The following is a 16,671-nucleotide window of genomic DNA, read 5'->3' as shown; positions in this document are numbered from 1 at the left end:
CTTCATCAGCATTTACAGAGAAGGCACCCTGGGCCAGGCAGTGGCTTCCCACCTACAAAGATAAATACGGTGCGGACTCTCCTCAGAGCTTGCTTTTTTGAGGCGAGCCAGGCAGAGAAGAAAAACAGAATTACCAATAACAAGATGCAAATGTGGAAGGTTAGATGCTACACTAGAAGACTGCATAATAAACTGGGGAAAAGAGGGGGTGACCAAGGTGCGAAGGGGATAGCAAGTGTGCAAGCTCGTGGAGGGGGCATGGGGAGGGCGGGCGGGCACTGCCGGCTGCCTAGGACGTTCCCATCCTCCCCTCCTCCCTCAGTAGAATCCTGGTTCTTAGTGAGAACTACTACCTGGAAACATGCCTACACCCACACCTCCCTCCAAGCAGCAGAGGCCACGTGACAGGGCTGGTCAACAAGATGTCAGCAGATGTTCCAGGCAGGACCTCGGTGAGGACACACTGAAATGCAGGGAGCGGTGCCCATCTTCTGCCCTCCCGCTGCCTGGAATATGCAGGGTGATGTGGTCCAGGAGGCCCCCCTGGACTGCAAGGGTGGAGGTGGCAGGGCCTGGGGCCCAGATCAAACTGTGCTGCGGCTGTAGAAGCTCCCAGATGGCTGAACTCCCAACGCTGACCGACTTGTAATTAGGAGGGAAATAAACTGTTGAAAGCCACGGTTACTCGCCATTCCTGTTCTATGCGCCCATTCTTAACCCTAATTGGTACACGTGGAGTTTAAAGCAGGAGGTGGGAGTCTGATGGCCTCGTAGAGGGGAAAGTGGAAGCTGAGAGCGTGTTTGTAATGGGGGAAGCATGAGGAAGCTTCCTTTGTAAGGTAGAAACAAAGGGCATTTTCTCCAAGAGCATATGAGCAGGCAAGAAAGGGGACTTGAAAACCGTACAAGTTTGGAGAAGCTGTGGGGATGAAAGGAACCCATCAGGGACATGCAAAAGCACTTGTGTGTCTCAGATGAGCAAATGGGAATGGAACAGGAATAGGGGAAGGAGAGAGCTCAGATGGGATGGCAGAGGGGGACCCAAGGTGCAGGCAGGCCTGACCCCAGAGAGGACAGGCCCGTGGCCACCATGGGGTGGAGGCTTCAACCAGGAGCCAGGAAAGGGGTCCCTGGAGCCACGGGAGCCAGGATGTAAGAAGGCCCCACGCAGACAGTGATGGGGGCGGCTCTTGCGGTGCCGACGGCAGCCCTGAGTGAGACCCCAGCGTCCGCAGTGAGATGAGGACGGGTGGAAGCTGAGAGCTTCGTCCAGAGGACTCCACCGGCCCCTGACCCTCGGAAGGCTACCATGAGTGTAAGGGGTCTCTCTGCAAGGAGGAGGCCAGGCTAGGCTCCTTCTCCAAGTTCACGTGTGGTGAGACACTAAAAACGAGTCACGGGCCAATGTTCTGTACACGACGCCCCACTCTGTGCAGACAGCTGGGGGTGACAGGTGGGCAGGCTGTGAGTTGGGGACTTAAACAGAGACAAAGGCCCCTCTGTGATAAGGGTCTACTTCCAGGTAAAATGGAGACCAGGGGGTGGCTCTGGGCACTCTCATCTCTGTCCCTGCCCCAGAGTCAGGTTCTGGAGCGACAGAAGAGCCCAGGCTGTTAAATCAGCTGGACCTGAGCTCTAACTCAGCCTGCTGCTTACTGACCCTCGACTTTGGCCAGTTACTTCGCCCCTCTGAGCCACGGCACCTCACTGGTGGAGCGGGAACATTTACCCCACAGAGCTGATGAGAGGAGTAAGTGCGAGGCCATGGATGAAGGGCGGGCATCGTGCCTGGCACACAGTGGGTGCTCAGTTAACTCCTGCCTCTCCTTCCTTCTTCACGGCTGATCTCACAGACACTTACTTGCAAACCCTGGTTCTTTCCCCATGAACCAGTCCTGCCCCCAACGCACACTGAGGATGCCCTCAGAAGACAAGACGCACGCCAGTTCCCCCTCACCAGCCACTGAGGATTCACTAAGGCTCAATTACAGATTTAGTTCCATAGGCTTTTCCATTGGGAAAACCCAGAAAACGATCCTTCCCTTCAAGACCTTACAAACTAGTTAGGGAGATGAGAGTAGACAGAAGATATCAAATCGGATACGTAGTATCTAATGAAACATTATGCTGTATGGCATCAACTCTAAAGATTTAGGAGCTCGTAAGGGAAAGAGATCCAGTAGAAGAGCTAGGATTTGACTACACAGCAGGAGGAGGAGGAAGGATTCCAGGGAAGAGAGAGCAGACGCCATGGTGCAGAGGCAGGAGGGGCATGAAAAGAGGCTTGGGAAGGTGCACCTAAAAGCAAAGGAGGGTGCACACTGTGGAAGGTGGGAAATCAAAACCAGGCTCAAACAGAAGCACAGATCTAATTCCAGTGAGTCAAAATGCATACATGAAAACAAAAGGCCTATATACAAGTAGAGCCAGCATCCTGGAATGAACTGGGGCGGGGCGTGTTTGGGGGGACAGAGAAAGCAACCTGTGGGTGGGGGATTCCGTACGTGAGGAGGGGCTAGAGGAGCCTGAGGCATGGTCCTCAGGTGCGATACTCATTGTCCCTGCAGGTGACTTCTCACCCATCCCTAGGTGAGACTCCCAGCTCAGGAATGTGCCCCCTCCTCACACTAGGTCTATTCAGCAAACAGCAGGGGGCTCTTTGTCTTGGATGCCAGGCCAGGATGCAGAAAGGGATGCTGGGGCAGGATGTCAGGCGCCTCTAGAAGGTAATCCAGAACTGACTACAAGGGTAGCTTGTATTTGGGGTGAGAAGAAAAACAACAGCAACAGAGGGGGAAGCCCTGGGGGTGTCTGGTGGCTTAGTGCTGGGGACAGTCCATCCCTACTCTGCAAGGGTCATCCTGGCTGACTTACCACATTCCTGGGGCCGGTCCAGGTGCATTCCACCGCCGTCTGATTGATGGCCTTGGCTTTGAGGCTCGGGGCGGGTGGGCGGACTCCTCTGGTCGTGACATGCTCAAATGCCAGAGGACTGTCCCCCAAGTCAGTCTTGGCCCAGGCAGAAATCTCGTAGGTTGTATGAGCTGTCAGGTTGCCAACTGGGGAAACAGGGACAAAGGGCTGGGGGCGGCAGTCAGGAATACATATCTTTATATGCACACCCTATTTTTTTTAATGTAATCTCTCCATTTAAGTGAGCCCCACATGCTGTAGAATTTTTATTACTTTACAAATTCACTCGGCGTGATTTATTAATGACTACTGCAAGCAACACACTGCATGGGCATGGGAAAATTCCTATTAAAGCTGCCCATCTGGGGATATAAATTGGTAGGACCCTCCTGGAGAGCCATTTGGCCTTGTGAGAGTCTTGAAATCCTTCATAACCTTCAACGCAGTTAAATGAGAGGGATCCAAAAATTTGTGCAACCAGGATGCCTGTCACAGTGTTTGTTATGGTAGAAAAAAGTATAATCATCTGACTGCCCAGCAACAAGGCAATAGTTAAAATGTGCATCCATGAGCTTCACGTGCATTCCGTGAACTATTACGTGGCCACTAAAGGTTGTTTCCAAGAATATATAATGAAATTAGAAAATTCTGTTATTTACATTCAGTGAAAAAGGCAGGATATAAAATTATATATAGTATTATTCAAATTTTATTTAAGAAGATATAAAGAAATCAATGAGGAGGAAAAGTATTAACTTGGGAAATACCCAAAATGTACAAGTGGTTTCCCTGGGAAGTGAAATGATAGGAAATTAAAAATTTGATTGTACCTTTTTTGTTTTCTAAATTTTCTGTAATAAACATGTGCCCCCTTTCTAATTAGGGGAAACGTTATTAAAAACTAAAAGAGCAGTGAACCAAACGGAGGATTTGCTAAGAGGACAGCCTTTGGAATCAGAAGGACTTGGGTTCAAGGCCCAACTCTACCCTTTGTACTTGTACAAGCAAGAATGAAGTATTCAAACTCTCTAAGTTCATTTCCTTGTTGGTAAGATGGAGGAAAGTGACAGCACTTATACCAGCTGGCTGTTGCTGGGAACAAAAAAAAGAAAATGCCTGTAAAGTGCTTGGCATGACGCCTGCCGTGGAGCGAGCCCTTCGTGTGTTTCAGGCAAAGGCTGGTAAGACTTTTGTTCCCGACTCTGCCAATTTCTACTGGTGTAATGTTGAGGCGATGAGACCACAGCCTTTGGAATTAGAGAGGTGTGACTTCCCATCCTGGCTCTGCCACCTTCTGAGGGAATCACTCAGTCCCTGAACCTTGTTTCCTCGTCCATAAAATGAGTAGATCCCACCGCACTATTCTGGAGGTGTTATGTAGAACAGCACACACAGAGTGCCTGGGTAAATGCCTGTATACAGTAAGTGCTCAATGTTAGCTATACTCCTGCACAACCCCCTTAGGCAGCCTTCGGTTCCCTCCCGCCAAAAAAATATATTGTATATAACAGAACGCCTGTTAGGATTGAAAGTACTTTGCAAACAGACTAGAAGGGAAGAGTAGAAGCTCCCATGTCCTCTTCAGCATTCACAAGCAGCCTTGGCCAATGAGGGTTTTGTCTTAGAAATAAATTAAAATCCTTCCTTTAGTCCATTTTCAGGTGTGAGGATTTTAATTGAGACTCACTATCTGTACAGATACAAGAGGAACTGGACCCTCTTCCTTCCTTCTCTCCTTCCTTCCTTCACTCAGTCTGTTGGTCCATTCGTTCAACAAATGTTTACTGAATGCCAATTATGCAGCAGGCCCTGCGCTACCTTGTATCAGCAAAGAAGGAGCAAACCAGGGCAGTAAAAAGAGAGACAGGTAACTAAACCCAGGAACTCTCTCTTTTGGGAGGCAAAAAGCATCTGTAGAAGGTTAAGCTGGCTTCTTTCCAGTGTTTCCCCCTTTTTAAGCCTCCAACTTCCATGAAGAGACAACAGGTTAGAAGGGGATTTGGGGAACCACCCAATGGATCCCTCACCTGGACTCAGGAGTCACTGACAGCATCCTCAATGGACAACACCTGCCCACTCAGAACGGCTGCAGAGAAGACCCCCCCACCTGTCCCGGCGCCCCACACAAGCTCTACTGCCAGGAAAGCACCGGTCTAGCCTTCCCCCTTACACACCGACCAGCTCCAGGGCGCTACCTTTGTGTGACAGTATGCTTCCTCGGAAGTTCAACGTTCTCTTCTCCTGTCTGTGGGTGTCGAACGCCCAAAAGAGGTTCACCACATAGCCATTCACCTGCCAAGGAGCAAGAGCCATGTTACACGAACAGTACACACTCACAGAGCTCACCGGACACTAAAGGAGGATCTTTTCTGTTGTTCCTCGGGTATCTCCCTTCTTACAATGGACGGGCTAGTCCTTTGGATTCTTAAACCAGTTCCATTTGTGCTATCATTGAATACTTATACTCCCTCCCACTTCTAAAAACAAATGTGAGACCATTTATAATACAACATATAGATTCAATGACACAAAAAATTTAACAAATAATAAAAGGACAAGAACCAATTTAAAAAAGGCAGAAAGAAGGGAATTCCCTGGCGGTCCACTGGTTAGGACTCTGAGCTCTCACTGCTGAGGGCCCGGGTTCAATCCCTGGTCAGGGAACTAAGATCCTATAAGCTGCGTGGCACAGCCAAAAAAAAAAGAAAAGAAAAGGCAGAAAGGATAAAAATTGAAAAGGTAATTAGATTACAGTAACTAAGGATCAATCTTAGCTCAGGTGGTCCTTGCAGTCAAGGCCAAGAGGTCAATACAAAGGGGGCTTGCTTAGATCTCTTTTGTCTAATAGGAGCAAACATGTCCATGGGTCAGGAAAGACTACCTTTTCCAAGTTCTGACCTCACAGAAGGATTTGATGTAAAGGTCTTTAAAAATATTGGCCAATGCACCAAATTAAAACGTTTTCAAGAGCAAAGACTATAGAGACAAGGTCTACACAAGGTCATTTCTGGCATCAGCTGTCCCTGAAGCCAAGGGCATGACACCAAACTGTAGTTCAGTCAGTGGCACAGGCTGTTGCTCCCACCACAGCTTCACAGACAGGGAGGGATGTGAGGAGAGACAGACAAGAACGAACCCCATGAAAGGTGTGTGGCCACCTGAGAAACCAAAGGGACACAGATAATCACGGTGAAGCTGGTCAAGCAGACGGACCACGCGGAGGGGAGGAAGGTGCTAGAAGGGGAGAATATTAGGTGGATCTAAGTGGATGTGCTTCCGAGGTATCTGACTCTCTCCTAAGACTCACTCTTGGGAACCTCTGCATTAGCGCTCAGCACCAGGAAATCCAATAAAGCTGAAAATTACAGGGCATACATATTCTGTTAACACCGACTCTTTATTTGCACTGTAGCTGTGAACCATTTAATTATATGGTAAAAAAAAAAAAAAGGCATCAGGCTGAGGCAGAATAATTACATGTGAAGACTCAAGTTGTTCTTCGTGGGGGGAGGAACCAACCTAGGAGCGGTATTTTAGCTTCGCTGGATCAAGTCATTCATTTTTCTTAATCTTCCCGTCCTCTGCCATATTGGTTCCCATGCAAAGTTAAGCCCCACCCAACCGCTGGTTTGAAACCTCCACGTTACCTTGATGTCAGTGTGCACGGACAGGGTAAAGCTTAGAGAATTTTCACCATAGCTGTCAATGTGGATGTCTGGGGGTGGGATCACTGAGAACAAAAAAGGGGTTCAAAAAGAGAAACCAGGTGATGAAAAGGGAAGAAGGCAGGACTTCACAGTTTTCAACTCAAGAGACAAAGCAATCTTTCAGTTGGGGGAGAAAGGGCATCTCTTTGGCTGCTTCTACTCTTCCCTTTTACCGCTGTTGTCCTGAAGCTGAGGTTGGGTCCACAGTTACCTGGTGAACACATAACTATCTTGGCTCGGTCGGCTATCCTGGCAATTAGGTCGAGCAGAAAAGTTCCATTATGTAAACGTCCCTCATTAACCCAGCTTCAGCCTGGTTCTGGAAGGTACAGGGATCACACTGAGAGCCACCTGTATTGGCACCAACAAATTCCCAGAGGGCTCAAGTCCTTTTTGAAGGTTGACGGCAAGCTGAATCTGAAGTCCTAACTTGTAAATGCGCGTGTGGCAAAATGGAAAGAATCTGGGCTCTGGAGTCTCACAAACTGGGGTTCAAATTCCTGTTGAGACACTTAGCACCGTGTAACCTGGGGCAAGTTACCTGTCCTCGTTAAGCCTGGAGATGCCCTCTGTACTTCTCAGAGGTGGGAAAATTCACTAAAATAATGCATGTCAAGTGCCTGGCACTCAACTACAGTTCCCTTTCTCTCCCGTTCCCATGACAGATTAAAGAGCTGATGAGCCACTGGCATTCTCAAAAAGATCAGAGCTCAAGCTGGGAGCTGAGGGGACGAGGAGAGGGCAGCAGAGAGAAAAGACCCCTCTTGGCTCAAGTGGTGAGCATGATGGTGGTCACTGTGAAGGTCTACCCACCAGAAACCTGACAGTGTGCTGCCAGGCATAACCTAAGAGGGCTGGATGCAATCAGCGTCATCAGAAGATAAGATTTAAATGGCTGCTCGCGTATTAGACTCTCAGCACATATGCCTCTTATACTGGCAAGGCAAGAGAGACTCAAAGGAGTGCCTAAGACTTGGTGGCAAAGAGAGGTATCAAAATCTGGAGGAGTCTCTCCAGATGATCAATGAAAGTGGGCTTGAGGAAAACACAGTAACCAGAAGAAGAAAAGACATTAGGAGCTTCAGGCAGCCAGCTCAGAGCAAAATGGTTCGGGTGCTGCTGTAAAGCTGACCCGGATTATAATCGTGGTGGCTGGGGACAGATCACAATCCTCTCCAAGTTCCCTCAGCTACAAAATGAGCATAAGAATACTCATAGTGTTGATACGGATTAAGAGAGATCAGTTCATGTAAAACAACCCACTCGGTGCTTACTACACAAGCAGTGCTCAAATAATGGTGGCTTTTCTCACTGCTGTTATAATTAATCCACTGTGTTCACCAATGAAGGTGGTGATTCTGGGTGACGCCACCACTGTTTTGTACCCCGTCTTCTTACCTTATTAGGACACGAGGTCACAGACAGATCACAACTCACACTTTTTGACTTGGCACACAGTTGCCTAACACATGCCCTAACCAACACACATATGAGGAGTTGGGGTTCATCCTCAAACTCATATTAAGGAAGTTTAAGAGAAGCAACCCCCCCACTAAGATTTTCAAATGCAGGTGTGACTTATGACGAGGAATTCAAGGTACTACCTGTTTTTCTGATGACCTTCCAATGTCCCTCCTTTTCAGTGTGTATGGTCAGCCTGTTCTGACTGACTTTGTAGAGGAAAATAATACCACAATCAAAACTCTCGGGGAGTGTGAACTCGGTACACTTTTCCCAATACCCACACACTCCCTGCTCCGCAGACTGGCTGGCTTCACTACGTTTAGCTGCCCCTGTCCTGATCTCAACGACACCATATTTTACAGGCGACCAGATAGTGACTCTCCATGACCCAGAGCCTATTTCTCACAGGCTCAGATTAAAGTAAAATCCCCCAAGCACGTTCCAGGCGATACTTCTGGCTTTAACACCTGCCAATCCAAAAACGAAAGCCCTAAGCGCCAAAGCTACAATCAGGAAGACGAGCTGGTCCGTCTCCCATAGAGTGCCAGAGCCTTCGTTTCACTTGCTTCAATTCACTCACTCATCCACTATTTCATCAGCTCCTACCCGACACCACCCTCGAGGCACGTGTGCAAGGCAAGGAGCCCCGCCCGGCAAGCAGGTGGTACAGTGGTTCAGGGCACAGGCTCTGGACTCAGGAGATCAGGTTCCAATCCCAGCTCTGTCACTTGACTGACTGCGTGCAAGTGATATAACCTTTCCAGTCCTTTATCTGTTCTTATAGTCGTTCTGAGGGTTCAACGAGATGAGTTGGTGTATGCAGAGCAGGTCCATGGCAAGTCGTAAGCCACAATTCTTATCAGCTCAAGCGCCAGAAACTACCACCTAAGCATTGTCGGTCGGTGCCCCTGGGGCAGTAACAAGTGTCAGCATGGCACTCTCTTAAAAACACCACAAATAAACATGGACAAGATCATCTTTATCTTGGCTGGGAAGGAAGGACTCCTTCTATTTTGGCTACTGTGCCTGAGAACAAGGGCATGAAGGCCTCTGGAAATCCCTTTGTATGTTTTTATTATAACAAATGCTCAGTTCTAGAAGGAGGAATACCTTCAACAGTCACCCCAAAAGACTTCGTGTGTAAAGCACTATGGAGATGCCCACAAAAGTGCGTGTGTCGGGGAGAGGGAGGCTGTGTGAAGTTTTCTGATCTCTGCTTCTTCATTTTCCAGTCACACTGAAAGTTATTTCCAAAGGGTTATTCTATCTTCTCTAAATCTGCAGACGCTGGAATCACTTACCTTTTCCTTTTATGGTGGTAATGGATTTAGAATCGCTCCAGTTTCCTATTCCACGACTGGTCACTGCAGCCACCTTTCAAATCAGAGCACGAATTAGTATGAAATAAAGGCAACATACCACACAGTAAGAATCCCGACTGAGCGAAAGTGGTGAGGCTTTGGCTATAAGGGTGGAAGAAATTATACACAGAGGGATTCAGGATAGTCAGAGGCCCCAGCCACTGAAATAAGACAGGGAAAGAGACAATGGGAGGGAACCTGGGTAAAGGGAATTGTGATAGCACTGAAATTATGAGGGAGTCTGTGTATACACTTAATGGTCTCAAAACATGTTTTGCACAAAATCTCTTTTCTACTGAAGATGTTGATAATATATTTCATAAGAACCCCACAATATCATTTTCTAAATGCTACTTATCATAGCTCTGCATCTCCCTGCAGCTAAAAATAAGCAGAAAAGAGGTGGGTGCAAAAGTAATTGGAGCTGGAACATTAGCAGAATATCTGGGTTAAAAGCAGGTAAAGCTGCATTACCATCAATTGTTGGTTATCTGAGCAAAGTCTGATTTCAAGTTCTCTGTGGCCTTGGTTTACGGGACTGAAAGAAATGACAAGCTTCCAGAGCAACAGGTTGGGTACTGAGCACACCACGAGTAAGCATCTCATAAAGGTAGGCACGGAGTTCTCATGAAAGGCCAACCATCTCCCCATGTTCCAAGACCACCTGGACACCTAAAACGCGTGCGAACACTCACTCTGACAGTGTACTGAGCGTTGACCAGTAGGTCCCTTATTTCTGTCAAGTTGCTAAGAGCTCTCTGGGAGGCCCACATCTTGGAACCACTCCTGCTGTACTCGACCTGAAGTGAGGAGAAAAAAGATACTATGGACAGGTAACCAAACGTCTGAGCATCCCGACATCTTGCAAGGAGGCAGGCGGAGAGAGGGGAAGGCGAGATGCCAAACGCTCCAGAGGATGGATGATTATTTACAAGGCGACAGCAAACCACGCCCTTGTCACACAGAGCATGTCTCTGCTCTACCAGCCCCGGCAGTCTCCCGCACTCACCCGCGCACAACCCGCTGCTACAGGGACTTACGATGTACTCCCGAATGAGGCCGTGGCTGTGGGCGGGAGGGGCCCAGCGGCCCACGATCACTCCTTCCACTTCCCTGTGGAGCGACAGCTGGAGGCTCTGAGGGGCGTCTGGCACTGGAAGAGAGGCAATTCAGGGTTAAAATCCATCTGCATACTCATCAACTGGAGGAACTTCCCTGAGCTTAAAAACTCGGACGAGAAAGAATCCAGAGCTGGCAGTGGGACCTATCCACTAGAAAGCGCTGTTAGCTGACAGAACACCTTTCCTCTCTTCCAGAATGCAAGACCTGCTTGCATTCATCACACATCTAATGACTGCACATATCGGACCACGGCTCAGCGAGTCTGACGCAGGCCGGGGGCTCACAAGGGCTGCAGGACAGAATCACTTGGGCGGGCTAAGTCACCACTGGCCCTGGGCTTTGATGCTGAGATCTTAATTGTCAAGGACGGCGTCTGCTGTCCTGAACTCTCGTACAACCAGAGAGCCACTGGCGTGGCTACAAAGAAATAAAACTTACTTTCTCTCTTTTTTTTTTGGCCACGCCGTGCAGCATGCAGGATCTTAGTTCCCCAACCAGAGAGCAAACCCATGATCTCTGCAGTGGCAGCCCGGGGTCTTAACCACCGGACCGCCAGGGAAGTCCCAAGACTTACTTTCTAATAGCACGGAACTTCTAAATTCAAATGAAGAGACCTCCTTCAAAGTAGGCTCCTTAATAACTTCAGTGCTGGCATTTCTAAGACCTTTCGGGATCTTCCCTTTTGCAACTGCCTTCAGGGCCTAATTAGAAACCACACAGAAACCAGCTACAGTGCTTTCCAGTCAAACTTCATTTTGACCGCACAGTAGTTATTCATGTTGATAATCCGCTGAAGATGAATATTAAGGGTTGAACTGTATCACCTCCAGCCCCAAATTCAGGTGTTGAAGTCTTAACCCCCAGTACCTCAGAATGTGTATTTGGAAATAAGGTCTTCAAAAAAGTCATTAAGTTAAAATGAGGTCATTGACCCTTACCCAATATGACTGGTGTCCCTATAAGAAGAGGAAATTAGGACACAGACACACACAGAGGGCAGACCACGTGAAGACGGCTGTCTGCAAGCCAAGGAGGCCTCAGAATGAAACCGACCCTTGACCTTGGACTCCCAGCCTCCAGAACTGGAAGAAAATAAATGCCTGTGGTTTAAGCCACCCAATCTGGGGTACTTCGTTATGGCAGCAAGTGAATACAGTGAATGTTCATCAACAAGTCATGGCCTGCAAGCCCTTGGAGGGCAGGAACTGTGTCTTATTCATCTGATTCTCCAGTGTCTAACCTAATTCCTGAGCAGTAGTAGGGACTCAGCTACCATCTGTGGAAAGAAGATCAATGAATGGGATATTTCAAAAATGGTTCCACTTAGAGTTTAGCTAAGCTAGCCCATGGTATTGCTGCCTCAGCATCCATTTTGTTTAGACAAATAGGCTAAGGGGGCCTTAAATTGACATGAGCCCCCAAGCAAGCCCTGGATCACAGCCCAAAGAGTCACAAGCAAATGCAAATCCCTAACACGACTTCCCCAAGGGCCCTTGTGATTAAGTCTCTCCACCTCCCAGGACCTTCCCCCTTGTGCTCCTTAGGTAAGACTCCCAAGAAGTTTACCAAAACCCCCTTTTTTTGGTGTGAATTGGCCAATCCAGCCCTAGCCCAGGAACTCCACAGCACTCCACCCACAAATCCTAAAAAAGGCGTGTGCCCCAGGTCCTGCTGCCTGCACCCTGCCTTGACCTCCTGCGTGGCCCCTTGAGGCACGCGTATACCACCTTCAGAACCTGGGAGTAATAAACTTCTCTATTTCACTTCCCCTGGTGGGCTCTTGCTGACTCCCTGACACTCTCTCTGCTCTACTGAACAAATGTTACTCTAACAAAGTCATAACTCATAGATTCTTTTTTGCTTGTTTTGTTTAGCACTTCCTTAATTTCTTTTTTTTTTTTTTTGAACTGAAGTATAGTTAATTTACAATGTTGTTTTAGTTTCAGGTGTAAAGCAAAGTGATTCAGTTTTTATATTTATATATATATATATATAGATATATATATATTGTTTTTCAGATTCTTTTCCACTGTATATTAAGCATAGTTCCCTGTACCATACAGTAGGTCCTTGTTGTTTATCTATTTTATATCTAGTAGTGTGTATCTGTTAATCCCCATCTCCTAATGTATCCCTCCCCCCCAATTTCCCTTTGGTAACTATATGTTTGTTTTCTATGTCTGTGAGTCTATTTCTGTTTTGTAAATAAGTTTGTTTGTATCACTTTTCTAGATTCCACATATAAGTGATATCATGTGATATTTGTCTTTCTCTTTCTGACTTACTTCACTTAGTAAGCACTTCCTTACACTCTGGCACTACCAGATGCTCCAGGCTTATCTTGTAGATCTCCTGCCCCAGGTCTGGATTTGACCATTTCTTCAAGGAGCCCTGTGTCCTTTTATTGAAGAAGGCATTAGAAACCTAAATCTGAATGATAGGTATGCTCAAGGCTATTAAAGTTTTTCTGGGCCTTCTCAGCTGACAAAGCAAGGAAAAGTATGTGTGTGTACTAACCTGTGCACATACACATATCTATACATATTTTACGTGTACCCATCTACAGGCACATTAAGATAAACATGAGTTCATATTAACATCTCCAAATGTAAACATGGTTCTGATGGCAACTGCAAATGAAAAGTTCACAAAACCTGGGGAGCAAAGATCACGGGAATAAGCACAGTCACCCAATGTCAACTACTGTGAAGGGGAAAGAACTAGGGAACTCTCTATGACCAAAGGGTTTTGGTAAATTTCCTTAAAATGAACCCACAATACTTCTGACAAGTCTCATACGTTAACAATGATGATCTCCTAAGTACCAAATACTGGGAAATACCTAGAGACGGAAGGTAGAGGTAGAAAGAGGGCAATGGTGGGCAGAAAAACATTATGTGTGGTGATCATTTTGTAATTATAGAAATATCAAATCACTATGTCATACACCTGCAACTAACACGGTGTTGTAGGTCAATTATACTTCAATTAAAAGAAATCGTGTCAAGACATCGAAAACAAACGTATGATTACCAGAGAGAAACGGGGGAGAAGGATAAATTAGGAATTTGGGATTAACAGATACACACTACAATATATAAAATAAATAAACAACAAGGACCTACTGCACAGCACAGGGAACTATATTCAATATCTTGTAATAACCTATAATGGAAAAGAATCTGAAAAAGAATACATATATATATGTGTATAACTGGATCACTTTGCTGTACCCCTAAAACAATGTAAATCAACTATACTTCAATAAAAAGAATTGTATTGGAAAAAAAAAAAACAAAACGTGACATAAGAACAACTCAGCCAGGACCATAAAGCTTAGCCACGTAGGAAGCACAAGTACTTTTATTCCCACTCTCCTGAGTATCCTGGGAAACTCTCTGAAAATCCCACATAAGGTCCTGTCCCTGCCATAAAAATAAGCTGTTGCACTTACATCCTTCTGGAGTCCTCAGGGTCACGAAGTCATTGGTGCTGTGCACCTTGCTCAGACACTGGACCTGGACTTTGACCTGATACGTGGTGTCTGGCTTCAAGACTTTCAATATTGTGTTCGTTTTATTGCTGTGGGTTTCCAGAGTCTTCCATATGCTCTCTCCAACCACCCTGGCCAAGAGAACAAAGATAGCATCACATCAAAGCAGCATGGGGTGGCTGAGATGTCTGAATCCGTCAAAAAAGAGCTGCTCTGTGCACACACAGAGTTTATGGAACATCCAGTGGCGATAAAAACATCATTTTCTCCCACGGCAAAGATGGGACCCACCTGTAGTAGACGTTATACACACAAGAAGCAGAGGGCATTTTCTTGGGCCGCATCCAGGTCAAAGTTACATCCCCAGAGAAGTCAGCTGTCCACTGAAGATTCTGTATTTTGTATACATTTAATTCCTCTAGAGAGAGTAAGGGGAAAAAAGAGAAATTGATATTTTATAAATCTTGGATTTCAAAGGACCCAAGAGGTTCCTTGGTTTCAGGCAGACCTACTGTGATGTGGTCAGGCCACCACCATTATCTTAAGACACCCCAGAAAAAAAAGAGTTCAGACCTTCCTATATAACCTTTCCCAAGGTCTCCTAAATTTCCAAGCATGGCATTTCTCCTTGCATTTCACCTCTTGTCTGCACTGATTTAAGCCTGATTCTCAACAGAGAATGCTACAAATCCAAAGACAATGCCATGGCAGGATCCATTACTGCTACAGATTGAAACGTTTGTGTCCCCCAAAATCCATATGCTGAAACCTCATCCCCCATGTGATGGTATTAGGGGGTGGGGCCCTTGGGAGATGATTAGGTCATAAGGATGGAGTCCCTGAAAATGAGATTAGTGTCCTTGTAAAAGAGGCCCGAGAGAGCTCCCTCACACCTTCCACAGTGGGAGGACAGAGAACAGACAGGCTGTCTATGGACCAGGAAGTGGGCCCTCACCAGACACTGAATCTGCTTCAATCTCCGACTTTCCAGCCTCCAGAACTGTGAGAAATGAGTTTCTGTTGCTTCTAAGCCACTCAGTCTGTGGTACTGTTATAGCAGCCCCCAAATGATTGCTAAATGCATTCCAGACAGAAGGATGGCGTTCACCCCACCACAAAGCCTGACGCTCTGTGGGAGCAATGACGCCTCAACACGAGGGATGTCCTTCCAAAGCCAATCTAATATACTCCAATATGAAATAAAAACTAAAAGAAACTCCTATGAGAGATCAAGTTAAATTGTTTTATTTGCATAATAGAATGCACTACTGTAATTAAGCAAATCATAATTCTAAAACACTACCTAATTTTTCATAAGTAGTATCTTTTGATTAAAATTATCATTATTTAAACTAAAAAAAAAAACCCATTCTAAGATGTAACTATTATATATAGGATGAATAAACAACAAGGTCCTACTGTATAGCACAGGGAACTATATTCAATATCTTATGATAAAGCATAATGGAAAAGAATATTTAAAAAATAAATAAATAAAAGGATCCAAGTACCAATACAAGGACTAAAGCAAAAGAAAACAGAACAAAAAAACAAAAAAAACCAAAAACACCCAATCTAAGACCAACATTTCCCTGAGAGGGGCGAGGTGAGCTGACGCTGCATCAGAGGCGGGACTGGGCCTCGCCTCACCTGCAGCTCCAACAGTGAGCAAGAACCTTTCCATTTTCAGACTGAGGAAGAGCTCGAGAGGGTTCGACCTCAGGGCCCACCCAGCAGGGCCGAGGGTGAGCCCGGGGTCCTGGGGGGCCACACTCACCGCTGCAGGCGTGCTCGTCGCTCTCGTCCGAGCAGTCCAGGAAGCCGTCGCAGCGCTCGGACAGCACGATGCAGGCCTCGCCGTCCTCGCACCGGAACTCCTGGCCCGTGCAGGTCAGGGTGCTGCGCGTGGCTGCAACACACGAGGGGCCACGGTCACCAGAGGTTTCTCGTGTTCGGGAAAAGGGAACTCATCAGCTTCTGCTTCAGAAGACCCTCGGGGATGGGGGTGGCGGGGACCCCACGCTGGCTCGCTAATCCCTCTTCATCTGACATTGACCAGGGGAATGTGCCTTCCGGAAGGGCCAGAGCTTTGGCGTCAAACCAGGGTTTACATCCTGCTCTGTATGAGCCTGAGCTAACTGTTTAATTCAGGCGCACCTCGTTTTATTGTGCTCAGCTTTATCATATTTTGTAGATAATTTCATTTTTTAACACATTGAGGGTTTGTGGCAGAGCAAGTACCATTTTTCTAACTGCATTTGCTCACTTCATGTCTCTGTGTCACATTTTGGTAATTCTCACACTATTGCAAACTCTTTCATTATTATTGTATTTATTATGTTGCTCTGTGATGAGTGATCTTTGATGCTACAAAAGTGTGGCAGAAAGATTACAAGTCACTGAAGGCGCAGGTGATGGTTAGCATTTTTTAGCAATAAACTATTTTAAAATTAAGGCATGTACATTATTTTTTAAACATATGCTATTGCACGCTTAACAGACTACAATATAGTGTAAACATAACTTTCATATGCACCAGGAAACCAAAAAATTCATGTGACTCGCTTTATTGCAGTGGTCTGGAACGGAAGCCGCAAAATCTCCGAGGTCT

At 46.5% G+C, this 16,671-nt stretch overlaps 1 protein-coding gene across 3 annotated transcripts in view; it reads right to left on the bottom strand.

Moving 5' to 3' along the window:
- SORL1 (sortilin related receptor 1) overlaps positions 1 to 16,671 on the bottom strand; it is a 162,136-nt gene that overhangs the window by 14,523 nt on the left and 130,942 nt on the right. For all 3 annotated transcript variants that reach the window (XM_057553490.1, XM_007196698.2, XM_007196697.3), the window contains 9 exons: positions 15,838 to 15,969; positions 14,352 to 14,478; positions 14,022 to 14,191; positions 10,486 to 10,598; positions 10,141 to 10,245; positions 9,386 to 9,458; positions 6,561 to 6,643; positions 5,109 to 5,205; positions 2,875 to 3,059 (listed from right to left, as the gene is read on the bottom strand). In XM_057553490.1, the coding sequence (XP_057409473.1) occupies positions 2,875 to 3,059; positions 5,109 to 5,205; positions 6,561 to 6,643; positions 9,386 to 9,458; positions 10,141 to 10,245; positions 10,486 to 10,598; positions 14,022 to 14,191; positions 14,352 to 14,478; positions 15,838 to 15,969 (1,085 nt within the window). The remainder of the gene's footprint in view (positions 1 to 2,874; positions 3,060 to 5,108; positions 5,206 to 6,560; positions 6,644 to 9,385; positions 9,459 to 10,140; positions 10,246 to 10,485; positions 10,599 to 14,021; positions 14,192 to 14,351; positions 14,479 to 15,837; positions 15,970 to 16,671) is intronic.

This window comes from Balaenoptera acutorostrata, chromosome 9, assembly GCF_949987535.1.
Source record: "Balaenoptera acutorostrata chromosome 9, mBalAcu1.1, whole genome shotgun sequence".
Classification (NCBI taxonomy): domain Eukaryota; kingdom Metazoa; phylum Chordata; class Mammalia; order Artiodactyla; family Balaenopteridae; genus Balaenoptera; species Balaenoptera acutorostrata.
This window is presented reverse-complemented; position numbering and strand designations above follow the sequence as displayed.